The sequence below is a fragment of the Punica granatum genome, chromosome 4 (assembly GCF_007655135.1).
Source record: "Punica granatum isolate Tunisia-2019 chromosome 4, ASM765513v2, whole genome shotgun sequence".
In the NCBI taxonomy this organism is placed as follows: Eukaryota; Viridiplantae; Streptophyta; class Magnoliopsida; order Myrtales; family Lythraceae; genus Punica; species Punica granatum.
The window spans coordinates 348,014-371,845 of NC_045130.1; the positions used below are offsets into that span (position 1 = coordinate 348,014).

General features: G+C 37.2%; 1 protein-coding gene and 2 pseudogenes across 1 annotated transcript; 1 reads left to right on the forward strand and 2 right to left on the reverse strand.

Moving 5' to 3' along the window:
• The first annotated feature begins 3,845 nt into the window (after positions 1 to 3,845).
• On the forward strand, positions 3,846 to 6,374 carry LOC116203247 (annotated as a pseudogene).
• A 6,171-nt stretch (positions 6,375 to 12,545) lies between these two features.
• Positions 12,546 to 15,338, reverse strand: LOC116202737 (annotated as a pseudogene).
• A 1,529-nt stretch (positions 15,339 to 16,867) lies between these two features.
• Positions 16,868 to 19,106, reverse strand: LOC116202631 (NDR1/HIN1-like protein 6). Its single transcript, XM_031534227.1, has 3 exons — positions 18,683 to 19,106; positions 17,534 to 18,371; positions 16,868 to 17,201 (listed from the first exon to the last, which is right to left on the reverse strand). The coding sequence occupies exons 2-3, from the start codon at positions 18,283 to 18,285 to the stop codon at positions 17,186 to 17,188; spliced, it is 768 nt and encodes a 255-aa protein (XP_031390087.1). The 5' UTR covers positions 18,286 to 18,371; positions 18,683 to 19,106; the 3' UTR covers positions 16,868 to 17,185.
• Between the last annotated feature and the right edge of the window lie 4,726 nt (positions 19,107 to 23,832).

A 23,832-nucleotide genomic window follows, 5' to 3' on the forward strand; every position in this document is an offset into this window, starting at 1 on the left:
ATAATATTTTAGAAATATTTGTAAAATTAAATTCGAATACTTGCACTTTTTTTATTTGTGAGTGAATCCAAATAATATTAACGATTAAAATTTATTGCAGTTTAATGAGACACATTAGTAATGATCTAGTAAGTTGGTGAGCAACAACCTGTTTATGTCGACAACGTAATTATTATTTTTTAGATGTATGTATAAAAAATAAAAAAAGAAGGGACTTAAATTACGGCAAAAGGCCTAGTTGGTGAGATTATGAGAAGAGACTCATAACCCGCAAACTGTCAAAGTACATGCAGGTTATGTGTTTTGTTTCGTTTTTGTTCAAGGTGAACAAAGGAAAAGATGATTTGTGTATTTTGGTAGCAGAGGGGAGAAGTTTTATGTATGTCGTGTCGGTTGAAAGAGAAGAGATGCGAATGCCAGCCAGAGGAAGGGAAGGTAGGAAGGGAGAGAGAGAAAGAGACTAGAGAGAGAGATGTATTTTGGTTTTTGTAAAATACCCATTTGGGCCTACACGGACTTGAGCCCATTTGCAACTCAAAAGCTTAAGTTGATAGGTTACTGGACCCAAGCCTCATATAAGCTTGTGGTTTCTTTCTCAATTTTTTCGATGTGGGACAACATATCTCAACACCCGCCCTCACGTGACAATGTGTAGTCCAACACATGCCATGTGCCTTAAACATCCGCCCTTAACAACTGACCCGAGTCAGGCATCCTATTCCGTGCTCGGGTAAGGGGGGACAAATACCAAACTAGCCTCGAGCTTCACACTCGGGCCTAACTAGAGGTGCACCTTTAGCTATCTCAGAACTGGACTGGACCACTCTTGGGCCTGATTAACATGAGACGCACTCTTGACTACCTCGAAATCGAATATGGCATGGTGTGAGCCCACATGAGCGCGCGGAAGCATAACCCGCTCTGATACCATGTAAAATATCCACTTGGGCCTACACGGACTTGAGCCCATCTGCAACCCAAAAGCTTAAGCTGATAGGTTAATGGACCCAAGTCTCATTTAAGCTTGTGATTTCTTTCTCAATTTTTTCGATGTGGGACAACATATCTCAACACCCGCTCTCACGTGGCAACGTGTGGTCCAACACGTGCCACGTGCCTTAAATTTTTTCGTTTTCGAAGAGCCCAAGGGACAATGGGAAAAATGGACAGTAAGGCACTGACTCTGACTGGCATGCACTGGCAGGCTGCCCCGTTCGACCTTTCCCTTCTTTCTCCCTTCCCTTTTACTTTCCAGATCAAAGGGCAAAAGCCACACTGCCTGACCAGTGACCAGCCGCATGCACTGCAGATAATTAAGGCAGCAGCACACCCAACACAGCAGCCTCCTCTTAAATTCCCTTCTTCTCAATCCCGCTGCGACGATCCCTCTTGAGTCTTGACTTGAGCCTGGGCTAAGCACAGCAGAAGGGTGGGTTGAGAGAGTGCGCGCGCTTCTTCATTAATTTAATTACTAACATAAGCCTATTGTTTTTGTTAAAAAGATATTCATAGTCATAATATAATATAATCAAATAAAAATCCTAATGACAGTGGTCCAACCCATTTATCTCTTTGAAGAGAGAGGGAAATTGAGTAAGGAAGGGCGATCGTTGCCCATATGCGATCATCACTACCCCAAGCAAAACAGTCTTAGAAGTCAATGACTATCTCGTCTGATTTGGTCGTGATCGACAGCGAGGAACGACTATCCCTTCTCTCTCTCTTTCTCTCTCTCTCTCTCTCTTTCTTCCAAGAGAAAGGAAAAAGGGTGTGTTGCTGGCTCGTTGTTAGTCATCACTGGCCCAAGCAACAGCTGCCGAAGCTTTTCTGCTCTCTCTTAAACCATTTTTTATATTTTTTATTTCTCAAATTAAAGAAAATATCTTATAAAAATAAGAGAGGCTTTATACGAGAATTTCATGTAAAGTGATGAACTTATTAGGTAATAAATAATTGCATGGCTTTAAGAAGAAACAAATCCAAAAATTATGATCGAAATTGTTATTTTTGCACAAAATAAAGATTTGTTCAGACCGATTAACTGGAATGAAATCCATATTTTTATCAAAGAGGGAACAGCGCAGTAATATACGCTCTTGCCTGGTAATTAATAGATCCTATGTTCGATACTCATGTAGGACTACCGTATCCCTTTATTAGATATTTGAATTTTTTATTTCATTGGATTAGATTTATGATCTGCTTTGCAATAAAGAAGAAAATACATATTTTTCAAACAAGCTAATAAGTGTTATTTTTTTCAAATTCCAAGGATGTTTTTGCATTTTAACGTATTTTATTTTTTTCCTTAGGTGAAGGGAAGGGGAACACACGCATATATATATATTTATATTTGTATACAGTAGATGTATAAAATCTAAGAAGCACTGATAAGACAGCTTTTTCTCTTCTTTTTTTTTTAATACTTAATACATTTTATTAAACATCATCATATATACAAATAGCTTATGATATAAAAAAAAACTGACAGAAAAAGAGGTGTACGTGTGTTTAGTTGCTCCATAGAAGAAAGTTATCTTCCCAAATCAGGCAAGTTTGATTCTCTCTCTCTCTCTCTCTATCTCTCTCTGTCTCTGCCTCTCGTCTCTCTGCCTCTCTGTGTCTTGTCTCCCTAACCCCACCATAACTTTCTTCTCGGTAATGGGTTTATGCTGAAATGTTAGCTTCAGAATTCCGTTGAATGTCTCTTCTTTAAATGAAGGAGGAGGAGGAGGAGTTTACTGATTAGTCCAGTTTGGTTTTAGCTAGTAAAGACTAGCTAACTAGCTAAGATTCTTGAATCAGCTGACAACAATCTTTGTTTTTCTCCCTCTTTTTCGTTGGTTTTGCTCTCACTTTACTTCAATTTAATTTAATGCTTTACCTCTTTCTTTTCCCCACTCTCTCTTTTCCTCCCTTTCCATTCTCGTGAGTCGGGAATGCATTTTGGTTCTGATACACAAAAGTAGAAAATATTCGACTCCAAATGTGGAAGAAGTCGTCAAACTATATATGCAATTGCAACCCAGTGTGTCTGTCGTCAGAGTTATTTTTTATTTTGAGCAAAAGTCATTCTCATCTCACTATCTAAGTCATCACTCTCTCGGCACTGTTTTCGTTGTTCACAGGTCAATCGCATGAGACACTGGGACAGAGAAGATGCCAATTCCTGTGTTTTGAGTGCATGGGAAGATCGATATCGGAAATGTTCCTGTAAAGTTTGTTGCTGGGGATGAAGGGTTTAAGACCGAGACAGTCCCGCGATATTTCCTTGGCCTAGGGATTCTTTGGGATGATGAATAATAGTTTACCAAAGGTCTCTGATCGTGCGGATAGAATAATGGAGGGGGATCAGGATGTAGATGGTTGTGTGACTTCTTCATCTGGTCACCCACCTTTCTGCATAGGCCCATCTACCATCCAGGAAACCCAAGTTACGGTCGAAGAATTGACCGCGAAGAACATGCACGGTTCTGCTTTGCTTAGCAGCCTCACCATGTCTACTTCCAGGCTTGACAATCAGTGGCAGTATTTCTCTTCAGAGTCGAGCGAGCTGAGGACGAGCCTGTTGTTCCGCAACAGACCTGATCAGATGATGTTTTTTGGGCTTGGTCATAGACGACATTTGAGGTTGCCTCATCACACCGAGATTCAAAAGCCTATTCTTGGAACTACTTTAGGGCCTTTGGAGGAGGAGACCAATTCAATTAGCCAACGACCGCTTGCTGAACCAAGCAATCAGAGACTCGTCGATCAAATCCGCGAACGGAAACTCAAGTTCTCTTGTGGAGCCGTGAGCTTGAGGGATGGCTAAGACCCGGGTACCCCAGAGGAATTAACAAGATTAAATGCCTGCAACTGTTCAGATAGATTGTGGAGTTAATGGACTTTGCTCACTCTCAGGACATTATTTTGCAAGAGCTAAGGCCGTCCCGCTTTATCTTGCTGCCTTCAGATAAGGTCAGATACGCTGGTTCATCTGTTAAGAGTAGATCGACACTGGCTCTGATGAACTGTGATTCAGAAAGGAAAAGACCGCGGGCTGAAGAAAATATTGGTGCAGCCCCAGTTATGGCCTCTAAGCAACAGAAACTTGATCAAGACGTAAAAACCATTGAGCGGTTGCAGGATTCTACTTGCACTCAAGGCAATTTTAGTGGCCAAATCATGCATGATAATCGCCCTGTAATGGTTCCATTGGAGGAGGAGTGGTATACTAGTCCAGAAGAATGCAACCGAGTTGATTGCGGAACCACATCGAATGTCTACAGCCTCGGTGTTTTTCTGTTTGAGGTGAAGACATATGCAGTTTAACTTCCGGTACAAGTTGAGGTTCTTCATTGTCCAAAACAAACCCCCCCCCTTCTTTTACATGATTCTTTCCCACTAGTGTTTGGACTAGCTCGATTATTCCCATCAGCTGCTTTGCAGCTTTCCCCCTCCTCTTCCTTTTTACATGATTCTTTCCCACTGGTGCTTGCCAAAGCATTTGGACTAACTCGATTGTTAATATCAGCTGCTTTGCAGCTTTGAATCGTGGGATGCTCGTCAGGTGGCTATGTCGGATCTGCAACATAGGATTCTGCCTTCTGGTTTTCTGTCGGAGAATCCGAAGGAAGCCGGGTTTTGCCTATGGCTTCTTCATCCTGACCATTCATCCCGCCCAACTGCCAGGTATGGTTTTGTAAGCTAAATGACTTCCTTCTTCTTCTCTTTATTAATTTCACGCGTTTAAGTATCTTGCAATTTAATTCGACAGGGAAATCTTGCAGTCTGATCTATTTCGGGGGACCTTTGAAGGTTACCCTGCTAAGAGGGCCACGAGTGACAATGATGCTGAAGTATTAGAGCTACTGCTACACTTCTTAGCTTCGCTGAAACAAAGCAAGCATCAAAGTTGACGGAAGATATCCGGCGAATTGAAGAAGATGTCAAGGAGATTAAGAGAATTTCCTTTTCCACCCCGATGAAATTCGCACTTTCTTCCTCTTCCACCCTGATTGAAGCAACAGGGTGGACGAGAAATATCAGTCAGCTGGAGGAATCTTACTTCCTGATGAGATCTCAATCCCGAGTACAAGAAACTTGTGCTGCTGCATATCCCGACAGAGACTACTCGCTGAGGAATTGACGAGAAAGATCAATATCTGAAGAGAAATCCAGCTCGAATCGATTAGGACCATTTTTCGAAGCCTTGGGCAAGTTCGTTCGCTACAGCAGGTTCGAAATCTGTGGCAAGCTGAAGTGCGATGATCTTCTGAATGCAGTGAATGTTATTCGGTCTATAGGCTTCAACCGGAACGAGGACTACAGAGCTACGGCTGGAGTTTCAAAGAAAATAAACGTTTTTGAGTTTTCGACACTTCTAGATGATTCCATAGACATACATTATCCGGCTGTTGAGATGTCCAATAAGTCGAAGCTGAGCTGCGTTTGCTGGAATAGCTACATGAGAAGCTTCCTCGCTTCGACAGACTATGATGGACTGGTTTAGGTGTGTTCCGTGCCATATATGATCAGCTTGTGGTCTGGCCAGGAATAATTCAATGACTGATTGTTTTTTGAAGCAGATGAGTTTTTTTAGTAAGTAACATAATGCTTTGCTTTGCTTTGATGTTGCTCTGTGTTCTTCTCTTCGTCAGATATGGGACGCAGGTACTGCTCGAAGTTTGTCACAATACGACGAGCATCAGAAGAGAGCATGGGGTGTTGACTTCTGTCAAGTGGACCCTATGAGGTTTGCCAGCGGAAGTGATGATTGTTCCACGAAGCTCTGGAGTATCTATGAGGCAAGTTCGTATTAATTTAATGCAATGTTTGTTTTGGTTAAAGGAGACCCTTTTTTTTTTTTTCATCGTTTATTTATATGCAGAGGAATTCAATAGGCACCATTTGGAACCCTGCTAATGTCTGCTGTGCTCAGTTCTTGGCTCAGTCGACCAATCTGTTGGCCTTGGGATCAGGCATCGGTCATCCGAGAATTTCCAGTCACCAGCTGCTGAAGCTCAAGAGGGAGGCATTGTGCAGTGCTGGGGGATCCAAACTTGTTGGCAAAGGATTGGGAGTAAGAGGATGAGCACATGCACAGAATCATACAAATAGTAATTTCCACTAGAACTGAGTGACGATATGCGTTTCGTGCTAATTTTGTCGCATTTCTCCAGTGCTGCATCTGTTCTCGGAAAACTAAGATTGTAGAGCCTTCATCCTAATATATATATCAGATACAGAGCCATCATTATTATGTTTAGCTTGAATAAATATCGAGCATCTAATTATACTAATAAGACTTTAATTACCTGCTTGGTTCCAACTTCCAACTATCATTTTCAGGACTTAATTAGTCAATGTTAGATTAATTGTTTCGGTGAGTAATTCTGATATATATAAATATTAAATTCATCGCAAGCTTTCGGGGTGGTCATATAACCTTGTTGGTAGGTATAGAAAAAAGGGGGGAGGCCACCATGTGTTATATATATATATATATATGTCTTGTTCCCTCTTCATCACCTATTTTGGTTGATTTTTTTTAATGAATTTGGGGCAGCCTGTTAGTGTTACTGTAAGATTGAGGAGGCCACAGCTTTAATTATGCTTACACTTATTACCGTAGAACAGTCCACACACACACACACACACACACACACACACATATGTTTCTAATTGATACAACAATAATGTCACGGACGCACCCGGCGACTTCTGCTCAATGGAATTGGAACGGATATGGAATCTAAACGTTCTGTGGCCGAAATTGAACCTGCAGGTGCATTAGAGAAAGAAAGAAAGTAGCCTAGCAGCTAGTCCCTGGGGGCATTGAATAATCCGTCCCCTGCCTATCAATTCAGAAACTTTGCTACGGAACGCTACTGCACTGCACTGCTTATAATTCTGTCCGTAAGGTCTGATGATTTAGTATTACTGACAGGGTTGCCTAAGAAATGGCAAAATAATATGTATTATAAATGTATATTCTAATTATTTTGATCTTTTAGTTAACACCTAAGTCGAAACCGAGCCATTTTTTTTTTAACAATATTTGGGTAAATTACACTCCCCTTAAAATACTATTGAATGACACTTCAATCCATTCTAAAAAAAAAAAACACTTTACCCAAAATTGATACTCCACTCCATTGACCAACTTGACATAATAGAAAAATATTTTTTTGCCCTCAATACTTTAACTGATTTATCAACTTCATCCTAATTCATTTGTATGTTTGATATTGTCCTTAAGGTGCCATGGTTGGTCTACTATAATCTTGATATTTGAATTTCCACCAAAATTATTAACGTGTAAATTTTTTAGAATAAATTTCCCTTGAAAAATTTTGTAATACATTTATTTAATTTTTTGAGGAAATTCCCTCAAATAATATTTTCAATTTTTTTATTTATGAGGGAATTTCCTTGAAATCAAATTTTTTTTTTCTAGTTTTTTGACATAATTCCTTAGGGGATTTTCAACGGAAAATCTAGTATAAAATTTTCCTCGAAAGTAGCGAGTATTTTTCTTTTTCTTTTGTAGTGTGAGGTTATTAGCCGTTAGAATGGTTGTCCAAAACTTGCCTGTCATGTTCGCAAGCGTTGATGTTAGTATTTTAGCAAGCATTATCAATAAAAAAAATAATGCGGAACCACAAGTTTCTTCTTATATAAGTAAGCATTATCAATAAAAAATAATCTTCAAAATTAATAAATTAAAAAAAGAAACAATATAGAGTACAAAACGGGACTTTACGGTCACTTTCTTAGCAATATTGGAGAGGCTATTAGTTGGCAATGATCTATGAGGGGTACGAGTCTAAAGGGGTAGAGGCGAGCCATTCCTATCCTAAATCACTAATGACTTTAGAAAATATTCTTGTTTGATTTTGCAACCAAGTTTTTAAAATTTACTTTAACTTTAACTCTACTCACTACACAACAAAAATCAACAATATAATTATTACTTTTCCCTTTTTTCATTAATTTTTTTAACCATTCAATTCAATTTTTAATACTAAATTATCTTAATTATCAAATTTTTTTTCACAATTCAAAAACACAATTATTATTTTCTCTCAATTATTCATTACTTTTTTAACACTTTTTCTCATAATTCAACAACACAATCATTATAAACCAATTAAAGTCAAAATTCAATTCTACTTAATTCTAAAACCAAACACACCAACATCTACTTTGGATATGTTTTTCACAGTTATGGTCTTATTTTTAAATTTTATTTCGAAAATTTTTTTATTTACAAAAATATTTATGGTAGTAAGCTTCATCTCTCGAGATCAAGATGTCAAATATAACAGTTTGGGATATCGATCTTGAAGAGTAAGGTCTCGCCAATTACCATCATCAACTCTACAAGCTATTGAAAGTCTCAATTATTGTCGACGTGTTGGTCTTTGTTTTTAAATTTTTGAAGATCTTTTGTTCTTAAAAATATTACACATTAATAGGTCTATCGAAATTTTTACCAACAAGAGCACGTGGGATAGTCCGTGTAATATTGATGATAAGAATAAACAAAAAAAAAAAGATGAATGTGAGAAGCAATTGAAAGTTAGGGATTAAAAGAGATTTTTCCGATTTAGTCAACATAGTCAATGGGTAGAGTGTCATTTTGTGTCAAGAATAGGATTGAGTGTCACAATAATTTAATTTAATAATTAATTAAAGAAAAACAAAATATGAGATCTATTTTCTCCACGAGATTAAATAATTAGATAGAATGTCCGGATAATTTAAAAGAGTAGATTTATTTACAAAATCAAGGATAATTTCTTCTGTACGATAGAGAATGCCTCTCTTTGGAGACATAAAACAAAGATTTAATGCTTGACCACATCTAGGGCCGGCAATATTTGACACGACACGATTACACGACACGGAGTTAAACGAGTATGGTTTGGGGTTTTTTGATAATCGGTCTAAACGGGTTGAACCCGTATAACCCGATTACACACGATTAAACCTGTTTATTTAGACGTGTTCAATCGTGTTATTTAATCGTGTAACCTTTTAACCCGTTTATCTAACTGAATTTACCAAAATATCCTTATAGTAACCCTAACCTAATTTCGAAATTTCCTCTTTCGGTCTCTCTCTTCCAAACTTTCAGTTGCAGACTTGCAGTCACTGCTTCAGCCAGCCGCAGCGTTCAGAACTAGGAGTCTTCAATTCGGTCTTCCTAATCCTGCTTCAGAAGATTAGATTCATCTTCATTCTTCAAAATTTCCAGATTCATCTTCAGTCTTCAGTCTTCATCTTTCGGCTTCCTGCTTCCAGCTTCCACTCGATCCAGATCCAGCATCCACTTGAGTCGAAGACGACCTCGACCGTCCGCTCAGAGCAAGCCTCCACCTGAATCCTTCCGCCGTTCCGGTCGACAGTACCCAGACGAAACCTCGACCTCGACTAGACCCCGCGACCTCGGCCCCGCGACCACAACCCCGCGACCGCGACTGCCATCCCACGACCCTTGAGCCCTCTACTGTTGAGCCCTCGACCTCGAGCCCTCTCTCCGACGAGTCCGACCTCAGACGAAGACGACATTAGGTCGACCTCCACCCTGACCCGTGCGACCTCGGCATTGGGTATCCCCTGCTCTACAGACCGCAAAGCACTCCCCTTCCCCCGAATTTGATGCTTGTTCAGTTGTTATGTCTATCTCTGTATGCTTAGGCACCTATTATGCTTTCTGTTGAAGACTGAAGATGAATATTGTGTTGGAATTTCTGCTGGCACCACTAATATTGTGTTTCCTATATTTGTTGGTTTCCTGATTGTTGTTGGAGGCTATAAACATTACGTTGTTCTTAACTACTAACTCCAGTTTACTTATTTTGGTAGTGTAAACGTGTACGGGTAAACGTGTCTAGATAAACGGATCGCGTAAACGTGTCCGAATAAACGGGTTGATGGGATAAACATGTCGTGTTAACGTGTCCAGGTACCGGTTATAATCGTGTCGTGTATACGTGTACCTATTATGACACGTTTCAATAAACGGGTTTAAACGTGTCGTGTACGGGTTGACACGAATATAACCGTGTCGTGTACATACCTAACCCGTTTATTAATCGTGTCGTGTGTGGGTTATGACTTCGATTACACGAATTCGTTTAGACATGACACGTATAAATACGACACGATACGAATTGCCTCCCCTCCGCCCAACTAGCCATTAGATTTAACATAGAGAAAACTATCAATATGACCATTCAAAGATCATATTGCCATCAATTTGATTTTTCAAAATTTTTTTATCATTAATATGGTCCTTCAAAGATCTTATTGCCATCAATTTGATGGTTCATAGATTTTTGCTATCAATATGGTCCTTCGAAGATCATATTGTCATCAATTTGGTCCTTCAACTTCAAAGATTTTTGCCATCAAATTAATCCTCCGTTAAAAATACCATTATTATTGTTTCACTGTGTCAAGCAAACACGTACATTTCCAACATGAACATATACAGACTGAGTGTTAGAAAGAGAGTGTGAGAGAGACTGATAGAACAATTTTTAGTGTTAGAAAGAGAGTTTGAGAGAGATTGAAAGAAAGTAGTTTTTTTTTATGTCTAAAAAAGCATTTTCTATTTTTATTTTTTTATAGAAATTATTTGACGGAATTTAGTAATTTTGACGGTTTTTTAACGGATGATTAAATTGATGACAATATGATCTTTGAAGGACCATATTGATGACAAAATTTTTTGAAAGACCATATTAATGATAATATGATCTTTGAAGGATCATATTAAGGGCAAAAAATTTTGAATGACCAAATTGATGGCGATATGATGTTTCGAGGATCAAATTGATAATTTTCTCTTTAACATAACAGGAAAATACGGTTATATATGTACTCACACATTCATATAGGCTTCTGTTCTCTGTGGAACTTTGTTTTCTCAGAAATTCAATTTCTTTTTCTTTTCTTTTCTTTTTTTGGAGAAAAAATAATGAAAGAAAGAAAAGAAATGCACTAATGTCTTAAGACTAGACGACTGTGCGCTTCCTCGACCTCGACAATGTTTTTGTTTGGTATTGGTAGACTCCAAGTCCAACACCAACTCCATGCAAATTGCAATGCATCCATCCATCCAGACAGCTCATTTCCCCCACAACTAATTAATTTCTCGTCAGTCTCTCTCACAAGTAATGCAATGCCTGCTGCTGGCTGCTTTCCTTTCTTCTATATATATATATATATATAAAGGTCTTCTTGACCTCCAAGCAAAGCAAAATATTATTGCCGAAAGCCGGAAACACAGATCTATAGAGGGAATATAACAGAGTGTATAACTCTTACCTACCTAAACCTGCCTAGCTCAATTAATTACGAGTGGCTTGACAGCTACAGCAGGGATGGGCATGGGCAGTGGCGGTGGGATGGAATGGAGGGCAGGGATGAACGGGCAGCTCCACGTAAGGGAGAGGTGCGGCCAGGGTCAGGGGCACTGGCAATTCCAGATGCCGCTGCACTACCCGAGATACAGCAGGGCCGATTATGAGACCATGCTGGAGTGGAAGCTCGACTGCCTGCTTCAAGAGTACGGGCTGCCCGTCACAGGTGATGTGGACTACAAGCGCAAGTTTGCCATGGGATCCTTCCTCTGGATTAACTAACTAATTACTCGCTATGTAATATACAGATATATACATAGTAGTAGTAGTAGTAGTATCAGAAGAAACACACACACACACATATATAAATCAAATATAAATCAAAGTAGTATCACTATATCCTAATGCTGCACTAATGTCTAAAGATGTTCTGTTATCTTATCGCAAGTGCATAATCCAAGATTCAAACTCATTTACGTATCGCACTATTGGCTAATCAATTTATTTATAATCTACATATACACAAAACTAATGTGGAACCTTAATATATACTTGCAAATCTATACGCAAACCTCTGAGAAAATTGATCCCTCCACAAGTGTCGCAAAAATTCTTAAAGAGAATCAAAAGGAGATTTTGCATGAATATCTAGTGTCATGGATAATAGCCAGGCTGGAAGTGCCGATGAACATTCCCGGTAATTGACTGTATCGTGGGACCCGCTTACTAAATATATATGTACTTTTAACTTCTCGATGACATGACAATTTGGAGAAAAAGCTCCGAGAAATCGCGAGTTGGTGGATCGTGATTGTACCTGTCTGTTAGTTAGTCACTACTCTTAAACTGCTAGCTACCACTCTTCCTTTTGGCCGGACTCCTCAGGAATTGGAGGGGCCTATTGCCGAACAGCCTCATCATTATCAGTTAAAAACTGATGGGAGATGGGAGTGCAATCAAGAGCCAACCCGAGAGAAACAAAACATACACTACACCAATGGAACATTGAAGAGCATTCACAAATATGCAAACCTTCAATTGTTTCACAGATTCCCAAAACATTCATAAGATTTTGAAACTTCAGGGCCTTACTATGATAGAACCTAAAAAAAAAAAAAAATCTGCATCACTCCCCTGTCCATCAATTTAAGGATCGAGGCAGCTTCTTTTCCTACAGAGCGATAACCTTCAACCCATGGCATACTTTTGGGTCCAGCTCCGGTTGACTCATACTTGGTTTTGTCCATCTTGTACATGTGAGCAATTTCGAGCACCACCGGATCATCTGGGTTTGGATCTGTCAAGAGGGAACATATCGACAACAAAACCTTACACACACACACACACATTCATCCTTCAGTTAGCAAGCGGCAATTGCAGAATCATAATAATGTTCAAATTTGGTTCAGAAGTTGATTATCATTCAACAGCAGTAGTTTATTTATTATTATTATTATTTATTTTTGTTCTTTTTCAAATGCATGACGAGGCGGTATTCGTTAAGAGGGCAGAACCTTGGATATTGTCAAGGCAGGGCTCCACTGCTCTTTCAGAATATCAAGGCCTTGATGTTTGGATGAAAAACCTTAGTCCTAAATGCCATGTGCAAAAAGAGAGATTTCTTTTATCGTCAAGAATCGACCCTCCATAGAAACAACCCCCAAACCAACTCTCGAGCTATAAGCATCTTATAAGTCTCTATTATGATAATTCAGGGGAGTTAGGGGGAAGTTCAGAAAGTATATTACATACTTGCAAAACAGTATGTTGTGCCTATGCATTAGACACCTCCATCACGCCTTCTTTATAAGTAGCAGCAATATTTCGAAGGGCCCCTCTGAATTGTTCGTCGCCTTTATTATAGTTAGAGAAGGAGAGGCCTCAAAACCTTTTTTTTTTAAATCATCATAAGCATTACTGCCCGTGCCAACTATACAGGAAAGTGGGTAATAATTGCACACTAGGAAGTCGACTTTTTTTTTTCCTAAATAAAAAGTTAAGCCGAGTTATTAGTCTGCTATGCCTGTTTCAATTAAGGGAATCTAACCGTCACGGAATATTTCTCTCCTCATAGCTCGCTGAGATTTAGTCCAACTTGATCACCGCAGCCCAACTAACATATTAGTGAATTAAGTTCAAGGTCTATTTGATTAAGTATTATGAACCGGTCACCGCTAGTCCATAATACACTCACATAATGGTGAGTTCTACGTCTTCAGTGAAATTCGAACTCGTGATATTCAAGTGAAATATTCAAAATTTAATCACTAAATCACCGTGCTTGTGGCATAAGAAGTCGACTTCATACCAGTGGAAATGCGTATAATCGGAACGGCAAACAGGAGTCGACAGATTAGACCTTAGGGGCTTTAAATGGATAATCAGGAGGAAAGTGAACAGTAACAAGGAACACTCCACCGGCGTAAGGACTGTCAGGTGGGCCCAGTTTTTCGTTGCTTGCTAATGAAACATATCTTCAGCTACAGGGCCTTCCAGCCTCAAAATAAAGTAAAACAGTGGGTTAACTTCACCGTATAAAATGATATTTTAAAATTTTTTTATAGCACACGTATCGTATTAATTTCACAATTTAATATATTATCTTAAAATTTTTTCATGATATAGTATAATAAATAATAATTTCATCACGTAGTATACAATTTTAAAATTTTTTCACAACGTAGTATCATATTAGTTTTTCAATAATTTTTTGTGCTATATAGTAAAAAAAATTCAAAACTTTGTACAATTTGATTGAATTATTACTTGTTGTACTATTTCATGAAAAAAATTTCAAAATATCGTGCTGAATGGTGAAATGAACATGATATGTGTTACGTGACGAAAATTTTTAAAATATCGTAGTGAATATTAAAGTATGACAGCAAAAATGATAGCCCGCATATTCTCAGGCAGGCCGGAAAATTATATAAATGTACTTAACGAAGGGGCTTTGGTTTTACCTTTAGAAATGGTTCGGAACAGGATTTATCGTTGCCGCTTTATTGGTTGGTGTTTTATTTTTTTTATTTTTTCAACAGCATATCTATAATAAGTTCAGAAGAGAGGCTTCTCGACCTTATCACTGGTTTTTGGTATTCCATTTCAGGTTCCGACTCATCATCAGTGGAACCTGACTCTCAATTCTAACCCAAGAATTTTGAGCTGACCATTAGAATGAAGGAAAAATTAAAAATTGTTTTTCCTTTTAACAGCACCAGAAAGAAATCGACTTTTTTGCCCTTTTTATTGGGGAGTAATAATCAGGCTCGCTTGAATGCGGAAAAACCAAGGCAGAGTGGCGCGCCTGGGCGTGTTCGGCGCCGCTCTTCTCTCTTTTCTAACGCCAACGCAGTGTCTTCTTCATCCCGTCTCTCGCTGTGGGCACGAGTCTCCTTCACTGATCAGTCCAGTGGGGATCCAATGTCGATCCGCTCGCTTCCTGGCCCTGGCTAGTGTTAGCCTCCCTGATCTAACTGGTGCGGGCTCTAGGTGGCCGTTTCCCGGTGTTTTCTTTGCAGATCCGGTCAGATCGAGATGGCGTCCTCATCGTCGCCACTTAGAATGGAGAGGAGTTGTGTCCTCCCGTGGATGTCTTCATCCTAGGTGTTGGTCGGTGGGATCTAGGGCTTAGGGGCTGGCGGAGGCTGTGATTGGAATTTGGGTCTCGGGACCGGTCAAGGGAGTCTCTTGCTTGTGGTTTGAATAAACCATTTTAGGGTCGTACAATAATAGGTCCCATAAGGCACTGGATGTAAGTTCGAATTGGGGTTCCAGCAACGGCAAGCGTGGTGTATAGCTGCAGTAAAAGCTTTCCCTTGGCTGGATTACTGTAACTCAGGTTCCGCAGCCCACTGTGTATGTGTCGGTAGATATATTGTTGTATGACTGCACGGATTCCTAAGTATGTCCTTCAGAATCCGGTTCGACGCCATTCCGATTAGGCCGGAGCTCGCCTCCAAGAGAAGACCGATCCAAGAAAAAGTGGAGACTGGATTGGTTGAAATGGATGAATTAGGCCGTTCCGATTTTGTCCATTGGGATCGCTTTGTGTGGGTCCCGGTTTTGGAATGTTCGGGGTCTATTTGTGGCCCAGATTTTTCTGTAAAAGTATTTTGAAAAAATATCACCGTATAATAATGTAACACGAATGTTTCTCAATTTTCACTCTTATAAAAAATTGTATCCGTGTAATGTTTTTTCAAAAAAAATAGAAAATAAATTAATAAGTACTAATCATTCAATTAATTGTGGTAAGTATTTTAAATTGAAGTAATCTTATTGGTTCCTTCTTTCTCACCACATAATTCATTATGAGATAGGATTATTTAATTTTTTTTAGATATAAATACTCTTTGTAATCTCCATTTTAATTTTCCAAATTTTGATGCACCTAATTTAATGAATTAATGGTAGACTCGAACATCACTCTCCCTTCGTACCATTCATTCTCTTCTGTCGTTATTTTCTTGAATTAAACTTCAGGAAAATCATCCATTATTTGCTACTTTCTGGAAATGCTTAACCTTGATTTATTATTATTATTATTTTTAAATTTCAGCCTTGATTGATTATTGAATAACAATATTGTTTAGACTCCAATTCTATTTTGTTTAAGATCTTGGGCTATTGAAAATAATTTTGATAAATATATATATATATATAAAAACTGATTATATGATTTTTCTTATATATATATATATATATAATATGAAGTCTGTTAACATAATCTTCAAAATTGTCAAAAATTCGAGCAATGCAAGCTCCTGCACAAAGCGATAATTTATTGGCGGATTTTTGCAATGTAAGATTTGTACCAATATGATAAGGTTTAGATCGACTGTTCCTTCTTTTTCTACCTATAATATTAATGCATAGAAAAGACCGAAGCATGAATTTAGAGTTTTATTAATTTACTTTCCCGAAAACTATAAATATCACTGTAATAAAATTTAATTTACGGAATAATCACTAAAACTATAAAATCCAAATCTATATCCTCTATCAATAATAAAATTATTAATCTATTATGTAATATATAAACTATATATGCTTGACTAACTATGATTATAGTTTACACAGTATCTCTTGAAATTTACTTACAAAATGATGACCATCCATTTCCACCCACAACCCACACCTAAAAGGGAAAGATTCCTCTATTTTACTAATACTAAGATTATATATTAAAAAATTGGAATGCAATGACTACAGTAACTTAAAATATTATAAGTAAGAAAGAAATCCTAATCCTTCCTCCATCCAAATGTTATAAAAGAGAGAGAGTCGAATCATATCCTAAACTTTCCTTTGCTCTTATATGCAATTACTAAATATTACCCAAGAAGGAGACAAAAGTAGTGTAGATACCAACGTGGGTTAGTTCAAGAGGTTCGCACTTATTCCGTTTAAACAAAGTTTCAGGTTCGAGTTCTGATAATTGCAGAAAATTCGCACTGTGAGAGCTTTATCCCTTAGTAGGCCGATCCGGCTCGACTGGATTAGTCGTGACCTAATTAAACTTTCGAATATTATGGTTCACATGAAAAAAAAAAAAGAGTACATGTAGACGAGAACATTCAATTGTTAAAGATTCCCTTCTCTTTCTGTTATATATCTATTTCTATAAATATGAATATGAATATAAGAAAAAAGAAAAAGGATTATAAGCAAACCATATGGATTTTGGATGTGACTAGAATAACGTTCAGAAATATATAGCTGCAAATCCGATGTGTTTACAGAAGTATTTACTCTTCTTCTGAACTGACCCATGCAGGTAGATCTTCTTCAAGCAACCGGTTTCCGCACCGCATGGCCCCGACGATTCAACGAATGTTAATCCTGTGATAAACAAGAATAAAAGAGGGAGGAGGATATTAGGTCTCTATCAGACAAATGAGCCAACCTGTAAATCCTGTACTTAAGATGAGAGATCTTGACGGTGCACTCTCCCAATATAGTGACTTGCAATCCTTCCCTTTCCCACGTGTTAGGATTAGGAAATATATAATTTTTGTTCCCCTTTTGTTCTTTTTCTTTTTAATAATGTCGATCATGTTGCTTAATTATTTGCCAGTAGCGTACTAAATCAAATGGCAACGGGGTAAAAAAAGAGAAGAAGAAGAAGAAGAAGAAGAAGAAGGGGGAGATGTTAGTGATGAATTACTAAGCACCATTTGAGCAAGTTAATGGCGCACTTGGGCATTTCGCCGCCCTGAAGACCCTTGAGGGAGGTGTCGCCGCATCTCACGTTCACGCCCACCATCCCTATCTTCCATCCCTCCACCTTCACTCCCACCCTTGTCCGTACATCCACCTTCACAGCCAGGCCTCTGTTCTTGAACCCGGACTTGAGCCTCGGCCCCACCCCATCAGCCACCTGCAGCTTCTTCCCCTCTGTCTCCACGTTCAGGCTCGTCACATTCCGCTTCCCCTGTGAGAACGCCAGCACTGTCGATCTTCCCAGCTCGGTCTCGTCCTCCCCTTCTCCGACTTTCACTACCACGTGCATGTCCCCATAGTACAGCCCCAGCTTCTGGTTCGGGTTCTTGACCTCAACACGGGCCACCGTCTTGGTGTCGAGGTAGGTCCCGTCGGACTTGATGGTCACGTTGAACTGGGGCACCTGGAACGACCGGAAGTGGAAGACAGGGATCTTGGGGTCAAACCAGAGGTAGAAGATTGCTCCGGCCGCCGATATTAGCAAGATTAGGACGAGAATGAAGATGCAGAAGCAGCAACAGCACGTGCGGCAGCAGCTCCGCCTCGTCTTCTTCTTATTATTCTTATTCTTATTCTTGGGGTACATTGAGGGAGGGATGGACTGCCGCTGCGGGGGCTTGGGGAGAGGCTTCTGAACCGGAGCATCGGGGTCCCTGTAGCCTGGCGGTTTCTGGAGGACTGTCTGAACCGGAGGTTCAGTCATTTTCCTTTTGCAGATGAGATAGCTAGCGGAGCCCCTCGCCTCGATCGACCACGACACGAGAAATGGAGGTTTTTGTTTCACTCGCTCTGGGCAGGGCAATCAATCAATAGAAACACAAATAAATTTCAGTTCAATCGATTTCCATGATAAAAAATCTATTCAGACAGACATTTCAAGCTAAGCAAGAATTAGAAAGCACATCAATCAATCAATCAGATTAATTCACAAATGGGGAATATTGGCTGGTTAATAGAGTAGAGCTCCCAGTTGGAGACTGAATAAAAATGTTATTATTGCAATGTGCAATGTGCAATGTGCAATGTGCAACGAGCAAAGTGCAATGAGCAATGTGCAATGTGCATGGAATTAATTATAAGTGAACGGGATTCGAACCAACCTTTGAAGAACAGGAGTCTCTATCTCGTAGATCTCAATCATAGGACATGCTGAGCTGAACGATGAGATGATGGGGAGGGAGAAAAAGGAATTCGGCAGAGGAGATTTTAATGAAGAATTCTGGGCTGCTTCTTTTTTTTTTTTGTCTGTTTTGGTAGTTGAAGATGCTTTGGTATTATTAATCCAGCGGGGGAGCGATGCGAAAGGTGTTTAATTGATAGATAGATAGATAGATTTGGGAACAGAATTAACTGAAGCAAGCAAAGCAAGAGAAAGAACCCAACCCAAACGAAACTGGTTTTATTATCTCCTAAATTTAAGAGAGAGAGGGAGAGTTATGATAAAGAAGAAGAGGAGAAGAATTAGAGAGAGAGAGAGAGAGAGAGAGAGAGTTGGGGACGTTTGTCTGTCTCCTCTCCTATGGAAGGAAAGGTGAAGACGAAAATGGAAATGGAAGGAAAGGCTGCCATCGAATCGAATCATTCAGTGGCAGAAATTCAATCGCGGGATTCACGCGCGTCGTCTTCCTCGCTTACGTGGCATGATATCCCCCCGCCCCTGACATTTGTACCCTCATTTTTCTTTTTCCTTTTTTTACAAAGCAAAGTTTATAATGAATTTTGATATGGGGAATTTATCATAAATGGCTTATGATTTATTCGTTTTGTCAAATCTATCATATACTTTTTTTGTTACATATATCTCATGGTTTACTTTTTACATCAAATGTATTTCGGCGTTATCTTTTTTGTCGACATCTAACGGTAGTGCTGACGTGGCGCCCACGTGACAAGTGTGGCACACCAACGTCAACACGGGCGTTAGATGTTGACGGAAAAGATAATGTCGGAATAAATTTGATACAAAAAGTAAACCATGTGATATATTTGACAAAAAAAATGATAGATTTGATAAAATGGATAAACCATAGGTCATTTGCGGTAAAAACCCCTTTTGATAATATGACTCAGTGTGATCGTGATATGTTTAATACTTTCAGTTTAAGCATTTAACATTTCAGTTCAAGTGTTCAGTAATCGTGATTAGTATAAGTATTTTTTACTTTTTCAATTGAAGTGTTTAATATTACGATTGAAGTGTTTTTTATTTTATATACTCTATCACAAATAGTAAAAATACTAAACACTTTAATTAAAATATTAAATATTTGAAGTAAAATACTAGACATGTCATGGTGATACACAATCATATTAGAATTTCCATATATATATATATATATGTGTGTGTGTGTGTGTGGGTGTGTTCTTCTGCCTATGTTCGTCTATTTTTCTTTTCTCTTCTCTAATTACAAACAAAACAAGAACGACACCAACCAAAAGAAAAAAAAAACAAAAACAAGAAGAAGAACAGTACAGAGTTAGTGTATTTGATTTTAGAGTTGAGTTGAGTTGAGTTTTGATTTTAATTTTAATTTGTTTGTAATGAATGTGATGTTGAATTATGAGAAAAAATGTGAAAAAGTAATGAATAGTTGAAAAAAAGTAATGATTGTATTATTGAATTGTGAAAAAAAGTAATGAATAGTTGAGAGAATTTATTATTAAAAATTAAATTGAATGGTTAAAAAAATTAAAAAAAAATGAAAAAGTAATAATTATATTGTTGACTTTTATTGTATAATGAATAGAGTTAAAGTTAAAATCTTAAAATCAGATTGCGAAATCAAACGGGCATATTTTTCTTCTTTTCCCGTTATAACATTTCTTTTTTATTGTTGGCACTGGCAGCCCTTGGGTTTTTCTGGTTCTTCGTCCTTAATTTTGACGGAAAAAGAAAATCTTATCTTACTTTTTATAATTATAATATAATGGTAATAATCTATATGAATCATTGTCCCTCCATATTAAAACGGACTAATTTATAACGGCAGCAAACTATCATAAGATTAAACAGCACCTATGTATATGTACATGCCACAAGACCGACCAAAGACGAGATATGATAGCCGAGGATGTAATGTAAGTAATTATAGATACTGACAACTTGTAATCCCATTATATATGTATATCACCATATAATATATATATATATATATAATAGTAATTTGTTTCACATAGTCGAGTACCTGATCTAGTGTGTGTGTGTGTATATATATATATATATATGTTCGAGCCAAACAGGGGGAAAAAAATGGAGAAAGAACAATATAATATACAAGATTTCGCTAGCGTTCTTCAGCGTATATTATTATTTGTTTCGTCATATATAACTTTGGAGCGTGGAACTATGTAATACATTACAAACATTAATTTTTATATTATTAAAATACTAATAATTCATCCTAATTCCTAATCAATTCAGCAACAGACTTGATGACAAATATATATATATATATATATATTAGTTTTCTTTTCCGTGCTTTGCATGAATAATTTTTCTACAGAGATTTCTTAAACCTTTTATTTTAAATGTGATTATAATTTTATTTTCCCATGGAAATTTTTTTTATACTTTTTAAATTTAATTATAGTATTATTTTGAGTAAATTAGTTGTCATAAACTGTGCAAGATCTAAAGTACATATAATTTTATTGTTGATTATGCACATAAATAATTAATTTGTTATATAAAATATAAATTTTATTTGCTATAATAAATTTTCCAACATAAATTTAAAATGATAGGAATTTTGTATTGCAATATATCAATAATATATTGAACTTTGTACTTATAAGTTTTAGTTCATTTATGTAAATCGTACAATTAACCTATTACTTGGAAATTATTTTTTTAGAAATAATATTTTCCAAATTGAGGGCAAAATACTCACTTAGCTTAATTCAAGTAAAGTTTATGCATGATCCAAAATATAGATAGTTGTAGTTTTATGCACATGAAATAGATAATTTTTATATATAATATAAATTTTATTTGCAATAATTAATTTTCTAATATAAATATAAATAATAGAAGATTCGTATTGCATTAATATAATATATATTGAAATTTGTAGTTATAGAGTTTTAGTTCGTTTATATATTGTATAGTTAATCTTACAATTAAAAATTATTTTTTTACATATACAAATTTTCAGATGGCAAAACTACCTGCATAAATTAATTCAAGTAAAGTTTCTTTACAAAACTTGTTATTTTCAAGTTAAATTTAATATAAATATTAAATCTTATTTATTTCATAATTAATTGATCTTTCTACTCCTATATCATTAGAAATTTACTCCTATAACCCTATTTATTGCAAGGGTTACAACTATATATATATATATATATATATATATATCTAACGTACACAAGGTTGTCAGAATCGCGATTCTACCTAGAATCGGTCTAGGGTCGTGGAATCGTGAATCGTAAGATTCTACCTATAATTAAAAAACAATATATATATATACACACACACCAAATCCCATGTTAGAAATAGTAGAAGTACACATCAAATAATAAATCTTGTTGCTTCCTATTTCGTTCGTCAAAATCAGATGGTGCTTAGTCTTCACAAGAGAGCGCTCCTACTATAACAACATCAAATGAAAATTATTATTTTTTTTCGGTGATAAACCTCAAATGAAAATTGATATAGTACCATGGTCACGAATCCTATAGGTGAAGTTGCTTTTTCTCTCTAACTTCTTCTTGGTCTATTCCTTCTTGGAATAATCTTTGCACCTAAAAAAGTCAAAAAATTTCAGCCTAAATCATCTCAGACCATACGACAATCAGGAATTGGCCGGAACTCAATTCGAAACAGTTCCAGAAACTTTCCAAGTCTCTATCACTTACAGTCATGAGAGAAGTTTCAAACTTTCATAAAATAAGAGAACCGATGAGCAATACTGTTGCACAATGAGAGAGATGAGGGGGGGAGGGGGCATATGACTTTGGTTGAAACTAGAATCGTAAAATCGGTCTGATTCTACGATTCTGCGATTCGAATCGCGATTCAGTCACGATTATACCTTCTCGATTCATGTCATGGAATCGGAATCGGTAACTACCCATTGAATCGTAGAATCGTAAGATTCTACGATTCGAATCGCGATTTTAACAACCATGAACGTACAAGTGCTCCACTCTCTCCTATCCGTTGAATGCAAATTTAATTGCTTAATCCGAAGGGCACATGCTGTGTGCTAGTCTATTTATTTGTACTCTTTCTTTATTCTTTTCTTATTTTTTTTGTGATGCATTCCGGTATCTACAAACTCAATATATAATACCGACTAATTCAGTTTAAGCCGAGCCAGCTCACTTAGAAGTAAAATTTTCTTAGTATAAATTTTCTCAATTCAGAAGACTTGAACTCAATATTTTGTTTAAGGCAAAAAAGATATCGACCCACTTATATCAATTCAAATTGGTTATAAAATTAGTAACATGAAACAAATTAATTCCATATCACTCTTAGCCAAAAGTTGATAACTAGCGGTTAATGATGAATGGACAATCTTTTATTTTTTCAAATAAATTATTTAGCGTAATGACATTGCTAGCAAATCAGAGTGGCGCAGCTGAAGCGTCATGGGTCCATAACCCACAGGTCCCAGGTATAAATCTGTTTCTGATAAATTAGAGTGGGTTCCTCTGCAAAATTTTTAAAAAAAAATTACCCCAAGCAAGCACGCCATCCCTGTGGCCAATAAAAAACAGAAAGCTCAAACTATGAATTTTCCAAGTTCAACCAAACACTCTCTAATATCTTTATATTACCATGTCATATATTATGTAGAGAATCGACAATCTTCATTCTCTACTTTAGGAAACGCATAAATGGATTGGAGACAAACCCAGACACACTATTCTTAATTAACTAACTAGCAAAGATGCAAAAATACTGTAAATCACTCACTGCCAGGGAGCAAAATGACGCGAATGAATGAATATAAGAAAGATTTTATCTTAATGTAATCGCACATATTTTTATCCAAATGTGATCGAGAAACTTGAATAATTTGAATTGAATTAGCGGCCTAGATAAGTTTTCCTCTCTCCCCCGCATAGTTATCTTGCTTTACTAACTGCAAGGAACTCCATGGATCTCTCACATTAATTCTAGTATTTTACCAATTGATACCCACCTCTCTCTTCTGAACTTATGATGATATCGTTGCTATCCATGACTCAAGCAAAAATAATGCTAACCGCGAAATCAATTCAAACAAATGATCCCAAT